The sequence below is a fragment of the Leucoraja erinacea genome, chromosome 9, assembly GCF_028641065.1.
Source record: "Leucoraja erinacea ecotype New England chromosome 9, Leri_hhj_1, whole genome shotgun sequence".
NCBI classification, from domain to species: Eukaryota; Metazoa; Chordata; class Chondrichthyes; order Rajiformes; family Rajidae; genus Leucoraja; species Leucoraja erinaceus.
In genome coordinates this window covers 1,780,950-1,802,382 of record NC_073385.1, presented here as the reverse complement: position 1 = coordinate 1,802,382, position 21,433 = coordinate 1,780,950, and the positions used below count along the sequence as shown (strand labels likewise).

General features: G+C 41.7%; 1 protein-coding gene across 1 annotated transcript in view; it reads right to left on the bottom strand.

The window, feature by feature from the left end:
* LOC129699966 (protein unc-79 homolog) overlaps positions 1-21,433 on the bottom strand; it is a 162,591-nt gene that overhangs the window by 107,523 nt on the left and 33,635 nt on the right. The window contains 8 exon segments of the mRNA XM_055640079.1: positions 765-992; positions 1,400-1,621; positions 4,594-4,734; positions 7,916-8,039; positions 9,530-9,720; positions 14,203-14,433; positions 16,177-16,348; positions 20,040-20,269. Coding sequence (XP_055496054.1) covers positions 765-992; positions 1,400-1,621; positions 4,594-4,734; positions 7,916-8,039; positions 9,530-9,720; positions 14,203-14,433; positions 16,177-16,348; positions 20,040-20,269 — 1,539 coding nt within the window.

The window sequence follows — 21,433 nt, the reverse complement described above, 5'->3', positions numbered from 1 at the left end:
TTGGGAGAATTCAATGTTCATGCCTGCAGGATGCAGACTCCCCAAGCGGAATATGAGGTGCTGTTCCTCCAATTTCCGGTGTTGCTCGCTCTGGCCATGGAGGGACCCAGAACCCCTTCGTCAGCCCTCGGGCTGTGTACTCCCATCCCTCAGCCCTCGGGCTCCTCCTCCTCCTTTTTCCTTTCTTCTCCCGGCCACACCCCCCCCCCCCCCCCACCCCTCATCAGTCTGAAGAAGGGTTTCGGCCCGAAACGTTGCCCATCTCCTTCGCTCCATAGATGCTGCTGCACCCGCTGGGTTTCTCCAGCATTTTTGTGTTCCTTCGATTTTCCAGCATCTGCAGTTCCTTGTTAAACACATCTATAATTTGTCGACGTTTATAATGACATGATAGGGGTCAAGCAGAGGTTTGAGAGTAAATAAAACATGGGCCATCTTTGGATGATCGTGTGGTAGTGAATGGTTCTGGTAGGCAAGAACAAGACCCAACACCAGATATGCCCATGTATGCTCCCCAACAACTTGAGTGAGTTATCACAGTGGTTACACCAGAAGGAATAATTTGTACTGGGAAAGATTGTGGATGAGAACAAGAGGATCCAAAACTAATCATGGCATCCTCATCAGGAATTTTAATGGAATAATTAATAATTAATAAAACAACTGCAACACATTACAAATAACAAAGGTTATGGAATAATCTCTTTTTTTTTTTTTACGTATTGCCAAAATCATATTTTAGTATACCCCATCCCTTTCCTTACCACCAATTTGATTTCTTCTTTTGGTGTCAGTTGCTCCAGCAGTTCACAGGCTAATTGATAGCACAAAATGCTGGACTGACAAAGATTGCATTGGACAGCTTTTTCATCTTTCTGGCAAGTGTGAGACTCTCCCCACGGTGCCTGAAATACATTGTTGAGAATGGAAATGATGTCCTTGGATGTTCCATGATCAAGATCCAGGACCATTCCATCATCTTGCAATTCCATCTGTTAGTATTGAGATTAAGGAGTTAATTAGTTTTGGTTCGGTCATGGATTAAATGCATCTACAATGATGTTCATAACTTTGCTAATATATGCTTTCAGTAACTTGATGATGACAGCATTGAATATCTTGTCTTAGAAGTGCTAACATATACACCAAGACAATTGCGATAATCAAATATTACAGATTCAATCATAGCATTGAAAAGGGAACCGAATAAGTGCTTCAAAGCAAATATTTACAGTACATGGCTGTTGGGAGTGGGCAAGGAACTGGAAGTAACTGGATTTCATTTGCAAAGGACTGACACAAAACATAACAGGCTGGATGTCTCTTTCTGTGATCCTGTGATACATGGCTCACAAAATGATCTGTGATACATACACAGGTGAATTAACAAAATCATTACCTGTTTCAATATCAGATCAAACATCATTATAAAGCAAGGCAAGTTCATCTCATCATCATCAGAGTCAAAGTCACTGTTTCTTCCTCCTGTGGTGACAAAATTCTTAAAGCAACTGCGGAATGGACTGGGCACTGGGCTCCGAAAGGGGCTCCGAAAGGGGCTCAGAAATGGGCTGAGAGTAACATGCTGGCCTCGGCGACCAGGATCTGAAACAATGCTGACCTAAAGGAGAAAAATGTAGTCATTAAGATAACGATATAAAGAAAGAATTAGTTTAAAATGCACATTTCTCATTTAGTTTCCTTCATTTAATTGCATCTCTGTTCTCCAGCTTCCCCCAGGCCAAATGTTATACCTATAAATGTTACACCTGTTATTCCTAAGGAATGGTCAACAAGTTGTCAAGTTTTAGAAATGCTACTTTAAATCAGCTGCTAAAAGACATGCAAAAATGCCTGCAGGGGAAGTCCAACTCTAATACTCAAGCTGCATGGAGAGGCATTGGATATCTGTCAGCACCCCAAGCAATGGTGATAATCGCCGAATATTACAGACGCCATCAAACCTATTCCAAACTGCCATATAATTTGCTATTGTGGGAAAGGACCTCACAGCAATCTTGCAATAGTCATCACGCCACATGGAAAGCTATGTGATTAAGTGGTTTTCAATGTTATCCCAATATGTAAATGGATTACCAGAACAGTAACATATTTTTGCTTATTTTGTTATAAGCCTTTTGTTGCACAATAGAGGTATAGAACTGAACCTGCAGAAGAAACACATGCAGGTTCCTGACATGTTTTCCCACTGAACTACAATTGTTATTTCAATGCATTGCACTTCCTACATATCGGAATTCCACTATTGACCAGGCAGCAGCACTTAGATGCTAAATTTAGCCAAACAGGAAAATAACTCAGTGGTAAAATTGAAAAAGGGAGAGAATAATCCCCTTAAAGATCAATGAGGTTGTCCATTTGTGGAGCCACAGGATGGGCAAGCTCCAAAACATCTCGGTACCCTCTGTGTTTACTGTGGTGAAAGGTGTGGGTGCTAGGGAACTCTGGGAAGAAAACAGCGATGTCTTGAGTCTATGTTACAGAAGAGGAGATACTAAAGGTCTTAGAAGTCTTAGAAGAGGTCGTAAAACTAGATAAAACCCCAGGACCTGATCAAGTGTGTCTGAGGACATGGTGGGAAGTAAGGAAAGAAATTCCAAGGTTATTGAGAGATATTTATATCATCAATAGTCATGGATTATGTGTCAGAAGACTGGATAGTGGCTAATGTTGTATCTTGATTTAAGAAAGGAAAAGTCTGTGACCTGCAGGACAATGAGCCTAACACCAGTGGTGGGTAAGTTATTGAAGGGGATTCTGAGATACAGGATCTAATGGCCTTTGAACTTCAAGGGCTGATTAGGGATAGACAGCATTGCTTTGTGCATATTCATCATTTATATTCACCATTTGCACAATAATGTATATGGCATGTTAAGCAAGTTTGCAGATAAAATTGGCGGTATAGTGGACACTGATGGTTACCTCAGATTACAACAGGATCTTGATCGACTAACCCAATGGGCTGAGGAGTTCAGATAAATGCGAGCTGTTGCATGTTGGCGAGACAAACCAGGGCAGGACTTGTATGGTATTTGGTAGGTTTCTGGGGAATGTTGTAGACAGAAAAACCGAGGGATACAGGTACATGGTTCCAGAGAAGGTTCACCAGGTAAATAGAGTGGGAAGTCAGGACTGTCTTGCTTGAAGTCAATCAGTGACTGGATAGGGACTTGGTTTATACTCTCTAGAAGTTAGGACAAGATTGAGAGGGAACATTTTGATACCAACTTCTACAAAATTCTTAAGGGGTCAAGACAGGAGAGATGAGTCAGGAAGATTGTTCCCGGACCCCTGGGAAGTCCAAACAAATGCCGTTTCTGCAGCCATACATACATAAGGGGGAAAGACCTTTAGAACCATTACATTTAACATAGATGAGGAGAAAAACTTATCTCTCCACTGCACTCTCACACAGAGAAAGTGGCGAATCTCCCGCGGAACTCTCCACGCCGGGTGATGCAGAGGGTAGTGGTGTTGGAGCCAGTGTGTGCTCGCAAAGTGGCTATATTTAGCCGAGGGGGTTAGATGTGGCCCCCGCTGGAGCCTTCAACCCCGATCAGAGGGTATTCGGTTGCAGGAGCCCCGAAAAGCAGTCTACCTCCAGGGATACGGAGTCGTCCGATGATCAGCCATGCAGTAGCATATTGAATGGCGGCAGCAGGCTCAAAGGGCCGAATGGCCTACTCCTGCACCTAATTTCTATGTTTCTATGTTACATGGTTCCACAGAAGTGCCGACACAGGTAAATAGAGTGAAGAAGGTGGTATTTCTTGCTTGCCTTCGTCAATCAGTGAATTGTGTACAGGGATTGAGTTGTCCTGCAGCAGCTATACAAGATATTGGTCAGAGAACATTTTGAGTACCATGTACTCGAAAGCTCTGGTCGCCCTGCTATGGGAAGAATGTCTTTAAACTGGAAAGGGTGCAAACAAGATTTACAAGGGTGTTACTGGGACTGGAGAGCTTGATTAAAAGGAGAGACTAGATATGCTGCAACTTTTATCCTTAAAACATAGGAGGCTGAGGGGTGATCTTACAGAGGTTTATAAAATCATGAGGGATGTAGACATGGTGATAGCCACAATCTTTACCCTTGGGAGTCTACAATTAAGGGTATATAACCATATAACCATATAACAATTACAGCACGGAAACAGGCCATCTCGGCCCTACAAGTCCATGCCTCTCAATTAAGCAAAGGGTATATGCTTAATTGAGAGGGAAAAATTACAAAGGAACCCCAGCAGCAGCTTTTGTTTCCACGCAGAGGGACAAGTATATATATGGAATGAGCTGTCCGAGGAGCTGGCAGAGGTGGGTACAATTACAACTTTTACAGAGGCAATTGGGACTAGCTCAGTTAGACAACGTGGCAGGCATGAACGAGTTGGACTGATGGGGGTTTCCATGCTGTATAGCTCTATGATTCTAACTCCAAGCCAAATGTCTGCAAGGATTTACAGTATATTTGGATGAGGAAGGGAAAATTCGCTGAGGCAGCTCATGTCACTAGTAGTCGCAAATACAAAATCTTTAGAGTTAATGGGAAAAGACTGTTTGAAACATTACCCTTCGAGCAGTTAGGTTTCCTGGCTGTTCACTGCCTCTTGTATTTCTTTGGTTAGTTAGTTCCTTGACTGAGTTCACGCCATCAGAAAACATACTGATCAACAGCTGTAGAGGAATTGCTATATCCAGTTCTGACAACACCTAAGCAAAAAAACAACCAAGTTTAAAAGAAGCAAGCTGAATATGTGAATGAACAAAATACTTTTTAGATTTTTGAACTACAAATAATTTAAGAATCCTCTTAAGTAAAGAAGGTGCTTGATCATCTTTCTTAAACTCTCAGATGTGCTATAATTTCTGATGTTGTCTGGTTTTCGTTGAAAGCATATAATTGTGATCATGCTTTATTCAATTTTTAAAAATCACATTTGAAAAATAGTGTCAAAGAGAATCAGCCCAATCAAATTAATTTATACATAATTGTATAATTCAAAATGATAAACAATGGATAATGGCAGCATTCAATGTTATATTGATTTTTAACTGCAATTTATAAAGCTGTATTTTAGATTGCGTTTACACTTTTCATTTTATTCAACTCAAATTGCAAGTGGCCAATGCAAGGGCAGGAAATGGTGGAACATCTGATCGGGTTAACCTTGATCATTAACTCTGTATAGGAAGGAACTGCAGATGTTGGCTTACACTGAAGAAAGACACAAAATGCTGGAGTAACTCAGCGGGACAAGCAGCATCGCTGGAGAGAAGGAATGGGTGACGTTTCGGGTCGAGACCCTTCTTCAGACTCTGCGTTTCTTTCCATAAATGTTGCCTGACCTGCTGAGTGTTTCCAGCATTGTCTGTTTTAATCTCAGATTTTTAGATTTTTTTAACCAAATAATTTAAGGATCCTTTTAAGTAAAGAAGCTGCTTGATCATCTTTCGTAAACTCGCAGATGTGCTGTCATTTCTGATGTTTTCTGGTTTTATTTAAAAGCACTGCATTTAAACTAACTGTACATCATTTCTGCTTTTGCATTACACAATGCTAACAGTCGCAGCATAAATCCATAGCACTGTATAAGCTTCATAAATCCATAAGTGATATGAGCAGAATTAGGCCGTTCAGCCTATCAAGTCTACTCCACCATTCAATCATGACCAATCTATCTTCCCCTCTAAACCCAATTTCCCTGCCTGCTCCCATAGCCCTGACACCTCTACTAATCTTGATTGACAGCAGGACAGATTCTGATTTAATACACCAGAAAAAGCAAAAACAAGGCTGCATGTCGGATTTTTGAGGTCCAGTGAAATTACTTCCCTCTCGGTATTTTCATTTTCTTTTAAGTATTTTCAGACCTTTAAGGGGATAACAAGCTTTTGTATGTGTGCTTAAGTACTTGGGTAACTATCTGAAACCCACATGTACAGTGCCCTCCATAATGTTTGGGACAAAGACCCATTATTTATTTATTTGTCTCTGTACTCCACAATTTGAGATTTGTAATAGAAAAAAATCACATGTGGTTAAAGTGCACATTGCCAGATTTTAATAAAGGCCAGTTTTATACAGTTTGGTTTCACCATGTAGAAATTACAGCAGTGTTTATACATAGTCCCCCCCCCCATTTCAGGACACCATCATGTTTGGGACACAGCAATGTCATGTAAATGAAAGTAGTCATGTTTACTATTTTGTTGCATATCCTTTGCATGCAATGACTGCTTGAAGTCTGCGATTCATGGACATCACCAGTTGCTGGGTGTCTTCTCTGGTGATGCTCTGCCAGGCCTGTATTGCAGCCATCTTTAGCTTATGCTTGTTTTGGGGGCTAGTCCACTTCAGTTTTCTCATCAGCATATAAAAGGCATGCTCAATTGGGTTTAGATTGGGTGATTGACTTGGCCACTCAAGAATTGACCATTTTTTAGCTTTGAAAAACTCCTTTGTTGCTTTAGCAGTATATTTGGGATCATTGTCTTGCTGTAGAATGAACTGCTGGCCAATGAGTTTTGATGCATTTGTTTGAACATGAGCAGATAGGATGTGTCTATACACTTCAGAATTCATTATGCTACTACCATCAGCAGTTGTATCATCAATGAAGATAAGTGAGCCAGTACCTTCAGCAGCCATCCATGCCCAGGCCATAACACCCCCACCACCGTGTTTCACAGATGAGGTGGTATGCTTTGGATCTTGGGCAGTTCCTTCTTTCCTCCATACTTTGCTCTTGCCATCACTGAGAAAAGTTAATTTTCGTCTCATCTTTCCACAAGACCTTTTTCCAGAACTGTGGTTGCTCTTTTTAGTACTTCTTGGCAACCTGTAATCTGGCCATCCTATTTTTGCGGCTAACCAGTGGTTTGCATCTTGTAGTGTAGCCTCTGTATTTCTGTTCATGAAGTCTTCAGCAGACAGTGGTCATTGACAAATCCACTCCTGAAGAGTGTTTCTGATCTGTCGGACAGCTGTTTGGGGATTTTTCTATAATATAGAGAGAATTCTTCTGTCATCAGCTGTGAAGGTCTTCCTTGGCCTGCCAGTCCCTTTGTGATTAGTTAGCTCACCAGTGTTCTCTTTCTTCTTAATAATGTTCCAAACAGTTGATTTTGGTCAGCCTAAGGGTTGGCTGAAGTCTCAAACAGTTTTATTCTTGTTTATTTTATTCTTGTTTCTCAGTCTCATAATGGCTTATTTGACTTTCATTGGCACACCTTTGGTCCTCATGTTGATAACAGCAATAAAAGTTTCCAAAGGTGATGGAAAGACTGGAGGAAAGACTAGGTGCTGAGAGCTCTCTTATACCTGCATTAAGGAGGCAATTAAACACACCTGAGCAATTACAAATACCTGTGAAGCCATGTGTCCCAAATATTATGGTGCCCTGAAATGGGGGTCTATGTATAATCACAACTGTAATTTCTACATGATGAAACCAAAATGTATGAAAAATGCCTTTAATAAAATCTGACAACGTGCACTTTAACCACACATGATTTTTTCTATTACAAATCTCAAATTGTGGAGTACAGAGGCAAATAAGTAAATGATTAGTCTTTGTCCCAAACATTATGGAGGGCATTGTAGATGCATCTTGTCTATGGAATCAAGTTCATTTCAAGGTGACAGTAATGCACCAAAGTGAGTCAGTGCATTGTACAGTAAATGTTGGGAGCCTCAATTCTCAATGTCTTAAATCTTACGCAGTAAGTAGCACAGCAACACTCTAAAAGTTTATGGAGTGTTGGAATAGAAAAGGTTTTTTTTTTTACAGCAGAAGCATGCAGAAATTGGACAATCCAGGACTAGTGAAACAGAACCGGCATTCATACTAAGTTTTCAAATTGGAGTTCTTTTATAAGAAAATAAACTTACATGAAGCCAAAGCAAAGCTTGTTCCTGTTCTGAAGCAGGGTAGCCAGTAAATCTACAGCTAATAAAACCAAACATTTCTTCCAAGGAAAATGGCAATGGGCAGAGTTCAATGTCAAACATTTTGCTGAAATAGATTAACATGATAGATTCCAATCAGAATAACAACAACGTCAAATACTTCAAAGCACATACATTTTTAAATGCTTTTTCCTTTACATATTTTAAAGTACACGCTGAGAAAAGGAAAAATAATTTCAATTTCAAACCTTCCCTCACCAACAGGCCTGTATCTCACCTGTACAAAACTAAATGAAAATCCAGTATTTTCAAATGTAAACAAAAGATCAATACCAGTTCTCTTCTGACAAATATCAGCTCTCACTTTGAGAATAGAATCAAATGTTGTTTAGAAAAGAGGGACACAAAGCTCCTTGAATTAATCACATTGTAAAATGTGTTCCAGTTACTCATTATGAAATGATCATTGAATCATGTGGAAGTACAGCACAGAAACAGGCCGTGTCAGTCCGTCTTATCTATGCTGTCTGTCATGCCCATTTACACTCATTCAATTTGCCCACATCTGGTCCATATTCCTCTATTCGTTTCCTACCCAGTACCTGTGTAAATGCATTTTAAACCTTGTGGTGACATCAGCCTTCACTACTTGCTCTGGCAGTTTCAAATATTCACCACACTTTGTGAGAAAACGTACCCCTCAATCTCGCATAAGTTTCTTCCGTGCCTCTGTTCTGTTTATGCGCTTCTAGACCTGTCTGAAGGTAACTAATCAATATCTTACATGGACCTCTCTTTCCAAATGGACGCTACCCTTATGTTCTGTTAGTAGGTGAACGATCCATAACTAACCTGAAACTGATAAACAAATAGATAAATCTGGGCCTGCATATTTATCCACCCTTATGTGTTCCAATATTTCTAGCACATCCTCCTTCCTGAAAAAGATGTTCTCCAGGATATCAGCATACGTCTCCATTAACTCTGATGCCCACATGTCCTGGTGATTTGTGATGAGAACCATTATTTTCGGATCTTGTTCATATCACTTGGCCTCATGCATTGGTTACGTCCCAAACCCCTGAGGGGACTTATTCCTTCCTTAGTTGTCTCTCTTGCTTCTAATATCCTCATAAAAAAGTTTTAGGATTCTCACAAATCCTACTTGTTACGGTCATTTCATTGCCCCATTTTTACTCTAAAGTTTTCCCCTTGATCCTCTGTAGATCCCAGTGGCTCTTCTTAAAACAATATCTGACATACACTTCCTTCTTATCCCTGATCAAACCTGCAAGTTCTAGAAATATTGACGGAGATTCTCTAAATTTACCATCTTTGCCTCTTGCCCTTTACAGGGGCATTCAGACTCGAACTCTTACTTTCTACCTTCCACTGATCAGATGGTATTAACACCATAAGGATGTTCTAAAAGTTACTATTACAAGCCGGAGACCTGGATGAATGATCCGGAAACACGTTCAAATCCCCGAAAGGCAGATCTTTTGGCAGCAGTAGTATCTGTCACTGAAGAAAAATCAAAGCTATGAATGGAAAAAGGTGCAACTGAAACATTTGAATGCTCAACACGGTACATACCTTAACACCTCCTTAAACTCTTTTAATTGGTTATCTGGCACCTCAGTTCGGATGGATTCCAACCACTCTGGCATAATGCTTTCCCACACCGCCTGATTTATTACATTGTATGGAATGAGGCATAGGATTCGATTCAAGCCTTCTTTGAGTTGTGTCACAGTACTACAACACTTATCCCAGTAACCACCAACCTGAAAACAAACTCATTGTATCAGTCCAAAATCTTGCATTCTTGTTGCATCTCTTACATAGGAAATGTTCTAACTTTATTCACAGAAATCCACTCTGGCAAAGTTACCTATGTCATGGTGAGAACTATTGGTGAGGTAATTAAAAATGTTGCTAACATTAAGTTTAAAAAGGATGACTGGAACAGACAGCAGTTGACAGACATGAGTTTGGGAAGGAATTTCAAAAGCAAAAGGTCTCCCCAGCTGCAGATATGAGGCAAAGGGAGCAGAAATAAAGGGAACAAATGCTCTCAATATTGAAGATAATGCAGAGGAGGGCATGATTAGATTGGGACATGGTAGAAACATAGAAACATAGACAATAGGTGCAAGAGTAGGCCATTCGGCCCTTCGAGCCTGCACCGCCATTCAATATGATCATGGCTGATCATCCAACTCAGTATCCTGTACCTGCCTTCTCTCCATACACCCTGATCCCTTTAGCCACAAGGGCCACATCTAACTCCCTCTTAAATATAGCCAATTAACTGGCCTCAACTACCTTCTGTGGCAGAGAGTTCCAGAGATTCACCACTCTCTGTGTGAAAAATGTTTTTCTCATCTCGGTCCTAAAAGACTTCCCCCTTATCCTTAAACTGTGACCCCTTGTTCTGGACTTCCCCCAACATCGGGAACAATCTTCCTGCATCCAGCCTGTCCAACCCCTTAGGAATTTTGTACGTTTCTATAAGATCCCCCCCTCAATCTTCTAAATTCTAGCGTATACAAGCCGAGTCTATCCAGTCTTTCTTCATATGAAAGTCCTGACTTCCTAGGAATCAGTCTGGTGAACCTTCTCTGTACTCCCTCTCACTTCAAATCGTTTATCATAGTAATTCACAAAATTAGTGAATCTTAAATAAAATCAAGAATCCAGGATTAGTTAGTGCATGCTGTCCCTGAGACTTGTATAATTTGATTAAGCCATTTGTTATCCTGCAGGGGATTTTAATTTACAGAAAGAAACAACCAACCTTGAATCCTGGTGGATGTAAATTTGATAAGATGTTCTTAACTGTTTGTCAATCACATGGAGAATTTACTCACCTTTGCTCAGAGATTAAGAATTTTATTGCAGTCCACAATAACAATAGAAACCACATGTTTTTCAGTCAAAGCTCTGGGAAGTGGTACATTTAGTTAGTGATATGGATTGGGACATAAAATCAGACTGTCTGCTAATGGCCACAGGCAAAGAACTGCACATGTGGTTCACATTCAGATGTTAAGCTGAGTGGAATCAGGGCTGCTGAGCTCAGTCAATGACAGGTGAACAACAAGTTTACTTTCCCCATAGATCTTGAAGATAACACAATAATGCATTATTCATAACAAATCTAAATACATTTTAAGGAATAACTGCATCGAATTAGAATATTGTTCACTGAGTTCAGAGACATGAGCTCAAGCACTAACTATCTTACCTTCTTTTGACGACTATAAGTGGTTCAACTTTACAATGTAACTCAAAAATCAACGCTGTTCTCAATGCATGTGCACACTCTGCAAAAATCTGCTTTTAACCTTGGGACTAGTTAGAAAGAATCTCTGAAGAGTTACATTATTAAAAATATTTTAAACACCTCGCACAATTGACTGTTCTGGTGGATTGTGTAATAATAATGTCGTGCTCGACTGTCTTGGTAATATTACAGTCACAATAACACACAATACATTCGTTACAACGTATTAGAGAGATAACATGCTCTTTCTTCTTGTCTACATAAGAATACTTTTTGTCACTTTGTCCCAGTAGGCCAGAACCATATTACCAACCAATTACAAAGCCATAGTGATTTAATATTACTTCATTAGCCACATGACGTCACTCCATTAGAGAAATTCCTTCTTGTCCGCCCATCACCCTCTCCAATCCTCGATGATAGCTGTTTCTCTTTTCCTCAGATCTGATAAAGGGTTTATCATATAAATCATCAACTGTTAATCTTTCCACAGAAGCGGCATGACATGCTGAGATGTTCCAGCATTTTATATTTTCTGTATTTATATAATCATAGCTCAGTTTTCCTTATTAGACTTCTATAATTCTGGCCTGTTGCACAGGTCACACAACCTTACCCATAAAAACACATTTCAGACTAAGAAGCTTACTGTGCTGGAAAACACCAGTACTAAGCGATTTCAACTCGCCCTATCATAGACATTCCATCTGATCTACACATTAACCATATAAATATAACCATATAACAATTACAGCACGGAAACAGGCCATCTCGGCCCTACAAGTCCGTGCCAAACAACATTTTTTTCCCCTTAGTCCCACCTGCCTGCACTCATACCATAACCCTCCATTCCCTTCTCATCCATATGCCTATCCAATTTATTTTTAAATGATACCAATGAACCTTCCTCCACCACTTCCACTGGAAGCTCATTCCACACCGCTACCACTCTCTGAGTAAAGAAGTTCCCCCTCATATTACCCCTAAACGTCTGTCCCTTCATTCTGAAGTCATGTCCTCTTGTTTGAATCTTCCCTATTCTCAAAGGTAAAAGCTTGTCCACATCAACTCGGTCTATCCCTCTCATCATTTTAAAGACCTCTATCAAGTCCCCCCTTAACCTTCTGCGCTCCAGAGAATAAATACCTAACTTATTCATTCCCTTTCCATCCTTCTCTTTTACAATTTTGACTGCTTCTCTTTCTGGAGCTACTGCCTGATCTGCTGAGGGGTTTTTTTTTCCCAGCATTTCTTGTTTTCATAATACACAATGAAGGTTTTAGATGCCACACTTTGATAATGGAGTTTAAAAAATATATATCCCTGCAATGCACCCACTTCTTGCAAGCATTTACCACACGTCTGTGCATTACCATTTTCAAGCTTAGAAAACCACAACTGAATATAGCGTAGCTATTGTTAAAATTACATTTTATTTCAACAAAACAAAATAAACATCCAGTGACTTTGATTTCAGAAAGACTGTACATTGCAAAGTTAGCCTTTTATAATGATTTATCATTTTTGTTACTCAGTCTCAGAATGTGAAGCCGCTGGAAAAACTGGCATTTATTGCCTATCCCCAGCTGCCTCAGGAATGTGAGAATGGGTCTTCTTTTTGAACAGCAGCTGCATTCACTCAAATATTACAGCAAATGGTTGGTTCCACGTTTTGGACTCGGGAACTAAACAGAACCACGAAATGTTACCGTGAAAGATCAGTAAGGTGTGTGACGTGGAATGTCATGAACAAGGTGACGGTGATACCAGATACTCAGTTGCCTGCCTTCAGGTTAGCAGTGGCTGGAGAAACTATAACAAAAAGCTTCCGTGCATTCTGTAGATAACATACAGTACAGTCGTGGGGTGGAGGAAGTGGGAGAGAGAAGAGGAGGATATGGATGTGAAATGAAATGGACACCAATCAAGTAGAATGCTTTACACTCAAAGGTGTTGTGTTTCCTGGGCATTGTTTGGGTGGGTGCTGACCTAACAAATGGTCAATTAACCAATACTCCTAACTTGGGCCTTGCAGCGTCAGCAGGTGAGATGAATATCCAGAATTTGATTCCCGTATCATTTTTACATTTAGATAACGAGTCCAAAACAGCGTCTTGTGAATGGTGACCCAGATGGTCCATGTGTTTGTGAAGATGGAGGCATAACAGTTGGTACTGCATTAAAAGTCATTGTTACATGGCTATCAACTATGGTGTTAGAGATTAGTATTACCTGACATTCATGTGACACAAACAGCACATTATTAGTTAAAACCCCGAGCCAGGAAGCTGTCCAGATCCACAAGCTCAATTACATGATGAATCACAATTGGTCTCCAAATCTGAGGAAAGACATTCTTGCTATAGAGGGAGTACAGAGAAGGTTCACCAGACTGATTCCTGGGATGTCAGGACTTTCATATGAGGAAAGACTAGATAGACTTGGCTTGTACTCGCTAGAATTTAGGAGATTGAGGGAGGATCTTATAGAAACTTACAAAATTCTTAAGGGATTGGACAGGCTAGATGCAGGAAGATTGTTCCCGATGTTGGGGAAGTCCAGAACAAGGGGTCACAGCTTAAGGATAAGGGGGAAATCCTTTAGGACCGAGATGAGAAAAACATTTTTCACACAGAGAGTGGTGAATATCTGGAACTCTCTGCCACAGATGGTAGTTGAGGCCAGTTCATTGGCTATATTTAAGAGAGAGTTAGATGTGGCCTTTGTGGCTAAAGGAATCAGGGGGTATGGAGAGAAGGCAGGTACGGGATACTGAGTTGGATGATCAGCCATGATCATATTGAATGGCGGTGCAGGCTCGAAGGGCTGAATGGCCTACTCCTGCACCTATGTTCTATGTTCTATGTTTCTCTGTTTCTAATATTTTTAACCTTATGGGGAAGGAGATTTTATGACTATGTTTGTGTTTTTGGACATAACCAAGCTGTTTACCAAACTGTTAGATTAAAAAAAAACTTACTCTTGCAAACTCCATAGGTTTTGGAAGAAGACACATGACCATCACATCAAATCGAACATCGCAAACAGTCTTCAACCATTTGGTAACAAACTGTGGCTTCAGCTTTTCCACCAGACTCCCAACTTCATCATCGAGCATGTATGCAGTGGAATGAAACCACTGGAACATCATGCTAACCAATCTGGCTAAACTTTCTGTGGGTGTGTTTTCACTTGGAGTGCAAAGACTGACCTGTACAGTTAAAAAAACAAGCACAGACATTTTGGATGAATAATTTGGATGAATAATTTGGAATGTGTTTCATCAAAATGTTCATCTTTGCTGCATTATTGATAATCTTTTAATTAAATTGGTCACCACCTTCAGAATTTACCAATATTTATTTCAATATTTTCTACTAGGGTTACCTAACATCCATACCATAACGATGAGAATTTGCTCAAAGTAACAGTTCAAAAGCAAAAATATTCTAGGTGAACGCGGAGATTGTCAAACCCAGTTTCTCCTGTTTTTCTCATAGTTTTTAAACGATTTACAATGCATGACTGTGCTTCGAAACAAAGCACTTAGGAGCGATTGGGGAGAGCAAAGCTATCTTAGTCATTAATTATGCCTACAGAGGTGAAAGAGCTGCTTGCCAACTATTCATGTAAATACAGACTGAAACCTCCCCTCATTCGCTTTGAATGCAAATGAAATTACTTAAAGATAATATAGTTAACTGCACAGTGGCCCCAATATAATTACACCACCAGCCTCTCTCCCATGAGCTTGTTGTCAAATAGAAGCTAATTTATGTGAAATCGGCAGCTCTGCTACAGATGTCTCAGCACTCCAAAGGGTCTGTCCTACTTTTAGGCTATTTTTTAGGTGACTAGGCTGTTGCCACATGGTTGCCAGGGTGTCGCCTGTATGGTCGTGAGTTGTCTCCTAAGTCACCCAAAGAGTTGTAGCTTCTTTCTGGTCACCGCTGGATTTTCAACATGTTGAAACATTTTCAGAGACAGTTGGCGACAGTGTGTTTGACGCTAATGAGCGTAAGTTGACTTGTCCTGACGTAGGTGCTGTTGTAGTTGTCGCCAGGTTAATGCAGTTTGTCGCTGGTGCCAACATTGGGTTTTCTGGTGTTGTTAAAGTAGTGATCCTATTTCAAATGTTATGTCGAAGGGGGGGTCCAGCCGCCAGTTTTTCGTCGACCTACTACGACTGTGACCGTCACCGGCAGTCGCCTAAAAATAGCCCAAGTGGGACAGGCCCTTAACTTTGCAAGCGATTGTGTCACAACGACTGCATTTAAAACAGGAAACTAAGCTTGGGATTATGATCATTGCACTTCAAAAAAAATATTACCTGAACTCCTGAACATTTACTTAAAAATTAATTCCCCGATAATAGTTCTAATTGGGCTAATGTCACATTAGCACATTATAGACAGCCTCCAAAATTAACTTTGATGGGGCGGCACAGTGGCGCAGCGGTAGAGCTGCCTCGCGGCGCCAGAGACCCGGGTTCGATCCCGATTATGGGGGCTGTCTGTACGGAGTTTGAACATTCTTCCTGTGATCGCGTGGGTTCTCCCCAGATGCTCTGGTTTCCTCCTACACTCCAAAGACACACTGGTTTTTAGGTTAATAGGCTCCTGTAAATTATACATTTTCCCTAGTGTGTAGGATAGTGCTGGTGTACGGGGTAATCATTGGCCAGCGCGGACTCGGTGAGCCGAAGAACCTATTTCCACGCTGGCTCTAAAGTCTAAAATCTAAAATATGACATTTGGTGGCAGTGACTTGGGCTTATTATGCTACTAGCAGTGACTTGGCTTATTATGCTACTAGCAGTGACTTGGCATTTAATGCTACCGGCAGGCATGTATTTCTGGCCAGTGACCTTCAAATCCACTTATCTACCATGTTCCAGTTTGCTCTTAATAAATGGTATAACTTTCACATTAAAATCAACATTTCATTTATTTACCAAAACCCAGATTCCAAACTGGCTCAGTAAACGTTGATCATTTTTATCATCATCCTTGTTATCGTACTCTAAATTGTCCAAGGAATGATGAGATAAGGATATGCCCATTTGGCGCCTTCGATTTAATTCAAACTCCCGCTGTTCTGCGTGATATTCAGCTTCCTTGAGCAAGCTAAAGTGAAAACAAGCAAAGCTCAAAATACTTAAACAAAAATCTATTTTTGAGAACAATACAACCATAACTAAATAAAGACAATTGCAAAATGAATCCCTCCAACATTTTCATTTCAATCCCAGCATACATTTTCTTGGGTGTAAAATTAAACTTTGAATCAGTATTACGGGAATTTTAAGACAGTCTCACGCTCTATAAGGTTATTACATTCTGAGATAATGACAAAAAAAAATAAATATCTTTCCGCGGCCCGTGAGTCAACTGGAGGCAAAGAGCAATTGCTGGTAAACATTAACAGAAAGGAAATAACTAACATATGTCACCGAAATACACGTCAACAAAAAAAGAGCCTCAAAGATTCTGGTCTAATTTTGTGAATTAGGTTTGCCTTTCAGTTTAGCTTTGAGACACTGGTGCGAGGCACTAAATTCCAGAAGGACGGGCTACCAAAGCGCCCCACAAAATTTAACAGGGCAGTCACGGTAACGCAGCAGTAGAGTTGCTGCCCTACAGTGAATGCAGCGCCAGAGACGCGGGTTTGATCCCGACTACCAGTGCTGTCTGTACGGAGTTTGCACGTTCTCCCCGTGACCTGTGTGGGTTTTCTCCGAGATCTGTTTCCTCTCACATTCCAAAGACGTACAGGTTTGTAGGTTAAATGGCTTGGTAAATGTAAAAACTGTCCCTAGTGGGTGTAGGATAGTGTTGATGTGCGGGGATCGCTGGTCGGCGCGGACCCGGTGGGCTGAACGGCCTGTTTCCGTGCTGTATCTCTAAAACATAAAACTAAAACCAACAGCAGAGTCCCATTGTAGGATTCCTGCCCAATTGCAAGCAGGATCTTAGTGCAAAATAAAAATGAAGTGGGATGGTGGATTGTGGATCCCCTTTGGATTGTGTAAGGAAATTCTAATTGCGATGAAGCTCAAATGTTGAACAGAAAGAGCAGAAGACTGGCTGGAGAAAAGGAATTGATGGTAGTTAAGGCAAGCGGGGTGAAGGAAGGAAATGGTGGTCAAGGGATGCTTAAGGTCGGTAGACAGGATAAGGGGACATGTTCTGGGGATGTAGTTCAGCGCCATTGTTAATGGGCCTAGGGGAAATATTCCTTCTTTCGCTGGCCAATAACGCTGTTTGCTTCTTGGATTCAGCCCACCTCACGTTTTGTCAGCTGCCTGGTTTCCCATGACTTAGAAAATTTAGCTGCCTTTGGTTAAAAATAGGATCATTGTTGAAATTAAAGGAGACAGATTCTTTGTAATGTTTAAATAATCAATTTGCTTCCCAAAAGTGCTTGGCCACCCACTTCTATCAAACCAGGAGACAGCGAGATTGAAGACAGGTTTCCAGAGTTTCTAAGAATTTTACCTTGAACACAAACCCAATCCGCCATCTTGAAGTTAAAATTTGATCTTACGAATGTTCAAGATTTAATAATGGATTTCGAATGGAGTAATAACATTTTCAGCTAATTACATTCAGAAATAACTACCTTTCAAAGATTTATTACATACCAATGAGTTTGAACATTTGTAAACAGCTGAATATTTGTAATTAAACAACACTTTGGGGTCGGATTCAAAATAATTAACCATTGATTTGCCCTGAATTCTTCGTTAACAAATGGAAAACAAATACAATAATTAGACAATAGCACCTTTTTAAATAGAGTTTTTAATTTAGTGAAAGAGTGTTTCAGCCTTAAAAGCCATATGAGGACACATGGCCAAAAAATTGTGCAAAGGCCATGCTGAGGACCAGTGAGGTGTCCATTGTAATGCCTGTCAAGGCGCGCTGAGGACCTGTGGGGTGTTCTTTGTGATGCCTATCAAGTAAAGACGGCATAGAGATAGAGATAGGTTTTTGGCCAACTTATCTCTGATCTCTGGAATTCTTTCCCTAATCCTTGCTACCAATCTACTTTTCCTTGCCTCCCCTTCTGAGGTGTCTTTAAAACTTAAGACACCTTCGAGGGTGGGGGGGGGCAAGGAAAGGTAGAATGGTATTCAAGAAGGAACTGCAGATGCTGGAAGATCGAAGGTACACAAAATTGCTGCAGAAACTCAGCGGGTGCAGCAGCATCTATGGAGCGAAGGAAATAGGTGACGTTTCAGGCCGAAACCCTTCTTCAGACTGATGGGGGGTGAGGGGGAGAAGGAAGGAAAAAGGGAGGAGGAGGAGCCCAAGGGCGGGGGGATGGGAGGAGACAGCTGGAATGGTAGCAAGGATTAGGGAAGGAATCCCAGAGATCAGAGAAATGGTGGCCAAAACCTAAACGTCTCCATCTCTATATTACTAAAACTGTCATCTTGTTTGTTTGTCCGTTTGTTTACCTGGTTTATATTTGCGCAAAAAAAACGGTGCACGATAGCGCTACAATTTTGGCCCACCTTACTCACCATTGTCCTGTGATGTAAATTAAACAAGATTGATGATATATTTCACAAGTTATTGACGTTTAAAACGTATTTAAAATAAAACAGCACCCCCACTTGCCGTCTTTACTTGACAGGCGTCACAAAGAACATCAGCGCGCCTTGACAGGCATTACAATGAACACCTCACTCACGCGGTCAGACTGCCATCAGCGCGGCCAATGGCACCTGACGGTTTCAGACTGCCTTCTATTTTTTTTTGCCCCCCCCCCCCCCCCCCCCCCCCGGGCCCAGGGCTGGGTTTGGACAATGGCGACCTGACCCCCGGGTACCCCGTACTCCCCCTCCCCCCAGGGCGCTCGTGCCCCCCGACCCCCCCCTCCCCCCCCGGCACAGGACACTCACCTCCCCCGCCTCAAGTCCAACTTCATCGCTCGCCCTGCCCCCGAGTAAACGGCCGCCCTGCTGGAGCGGGCGGGTGGTTAGACAAGGGGGATTGAGGGAGATGGGGGGGTAGGGAGGGGGAGGGAGGGAGGGGAAAGTGGGGAGGTGAGGAGGTGAGGAGGGGGGGAGGGGGGGGGGGAGGAGAGGAAGAGGAGGGGGGTAGGGAGGGGAGAGAGGTTATGGATGGAGTGAGGGAGTGACTGAGGGTAGGGGAAAGGAGAGGAAGGGAGATGTGAGGGAGGGACTGGGGGAGGGGAGAGGACAGGGAAAAGAAGAGGGAGGGTGAAGAGGAGGGGAGGGAGTGCTGGGGATGAGGAGGAATGAGGGAGGATAGGGGTAGGAAGAGGGATAGTGAGGCGCAGTTGGGGGACGGTTGCCATGACTCACGTCACAATGGGATCTCTGGGTATCTCTGGCATCACAACGGGAACCCCTCAGCTGAACTTGCACAGTTGGGGACTATGGATGAGTGTTGGAATATTGCGTTGGGGAACGGGACTCAAAGGGTCCCACTTGGTCTAGTATCAAATAAATACGATCAGCAAATAGACACGAAATGCTGGAGTAACTCAACGGGACAGGTATCATCTCTGTAAAAAAGGAATGGGTGACGATTCGGGTCTTGAACTTTCTCTCCAGAGATGCTGCCTGTCCCACTGAGTTACTCCAGCATTTTGTGTCTATCTTCAGTTTCAACCAGCATCTGCAGTTCCTTCCTCTACAAATACTATCAGCAAAACTCTGTTAAATACATGGAGTACATCTCCAACCGGAGCTATGCCTATTATTACCATTATATGCTAAAGATGTCACACAATGTATGAGCAACCAATACAGTATATCTCTTTAGGACTAACGTTCTTGTTTACCTGACTACTGATTCCACAGTACAAACTAATTCCTCTGCACCACATTCTCTGGTGTTCATGGGAGGCGGTGAAGTCTGATAAAGATGAGTCTCTGATCCAGCACCAATCTCACTGCTATGATAGTTGTAGTGACATCTTTTGCAGTAGCGCACGGGCCTGTTTCCATGACGACCACAGCATCCTGCCGAGAAGCAGGTCACAACGGCTCTCCGAACATGTGAGCTGCAATTCTATTAAGGAGCAAAACCTTTGTTTTAATTAAATAAACCCAATCTCTCATGCCTAGTACTGGTTAACATTTCTAGGTTCATGTGCCTAAAACAACTGCATAGAAACATAGACAATAGGTGCAGGAGTAGGCCATTCGGCCCTTCGAGCCTGCACCGCCATTCAATATAATCATGGCTGATCATCCAACTCAGTATCCTGTACCTGCCTTCTCTCCATACCCTCTGATCCCTTTAGCCACAAGGGCCACATCTAACTCCCTCTTAAATATAGCCAATGAACTGTGGCCTCGACTACCTTCTGTGGCAGAGAGTTCCACAGATTCACCACACTCTGTGTGAAAAATGTTTTTCTCATCTCGGTCCTAAAAGATTTCCCCCTTATCCTTAAACTGTGACCCTTGTTCTGGTCTTCCCCAACATCGGGAGCAATCTTCCTGCATCTAGCCTGTCCAACCCCTTAAGAATTTTGTAAGTTTCTATAAGATCCCCCCTGCATGGGACAGATCATGATGCAATGACTCCTATCTCTGTTTCGTAATCTCTTCTTTGCTGTTAAAGAAGCATGATGGACAACCTTAACAAAATTAATATCTGATTATTCACTCATGAGTTCAGTTATATTTTCAAGATGTCCAGCCTGTTAGTAACCCATCCAAATATTTAGTCAAGTTATTGTATGCAAGAAGGCAGAAAAGAAAAACAGGGAATATTCAGTATCTGACCCAGCACCTACCATATGAGAACGAGTTGATTTTGAGTCATTGACATGATGAATTTTACACCTACTGATGAATTCCATTTAAAGAAAGCTGTCACAGTGCCAGAAAACATGGGAAACTTAGCATACAAGAGGTGAAGTTAATTTAAGTATGGGTGTCCTTTACAGGCGGGATGCCTGCTTCACAAGACTACAGTGTACTAGACCAGAAAGACAAGAGATGAGTCAGTGGAATGAATCAGATGAAGGGGAAAATTGAATGGGTTTCTTTTAGGGCTTGGAGAAACATTCCTGCTCCCCCCGGCCCACATGCAGTAATTTGCCTCATGAATATGGCCACCTCACCTGCTTTCAGCTCCTGTATTTCCCCGTCCAAGTCCCCATGTTTAAAAACATTTTAAATAGCCTATTTCCCCAAGGTGCTCTTCATTTATATATTGTACAAT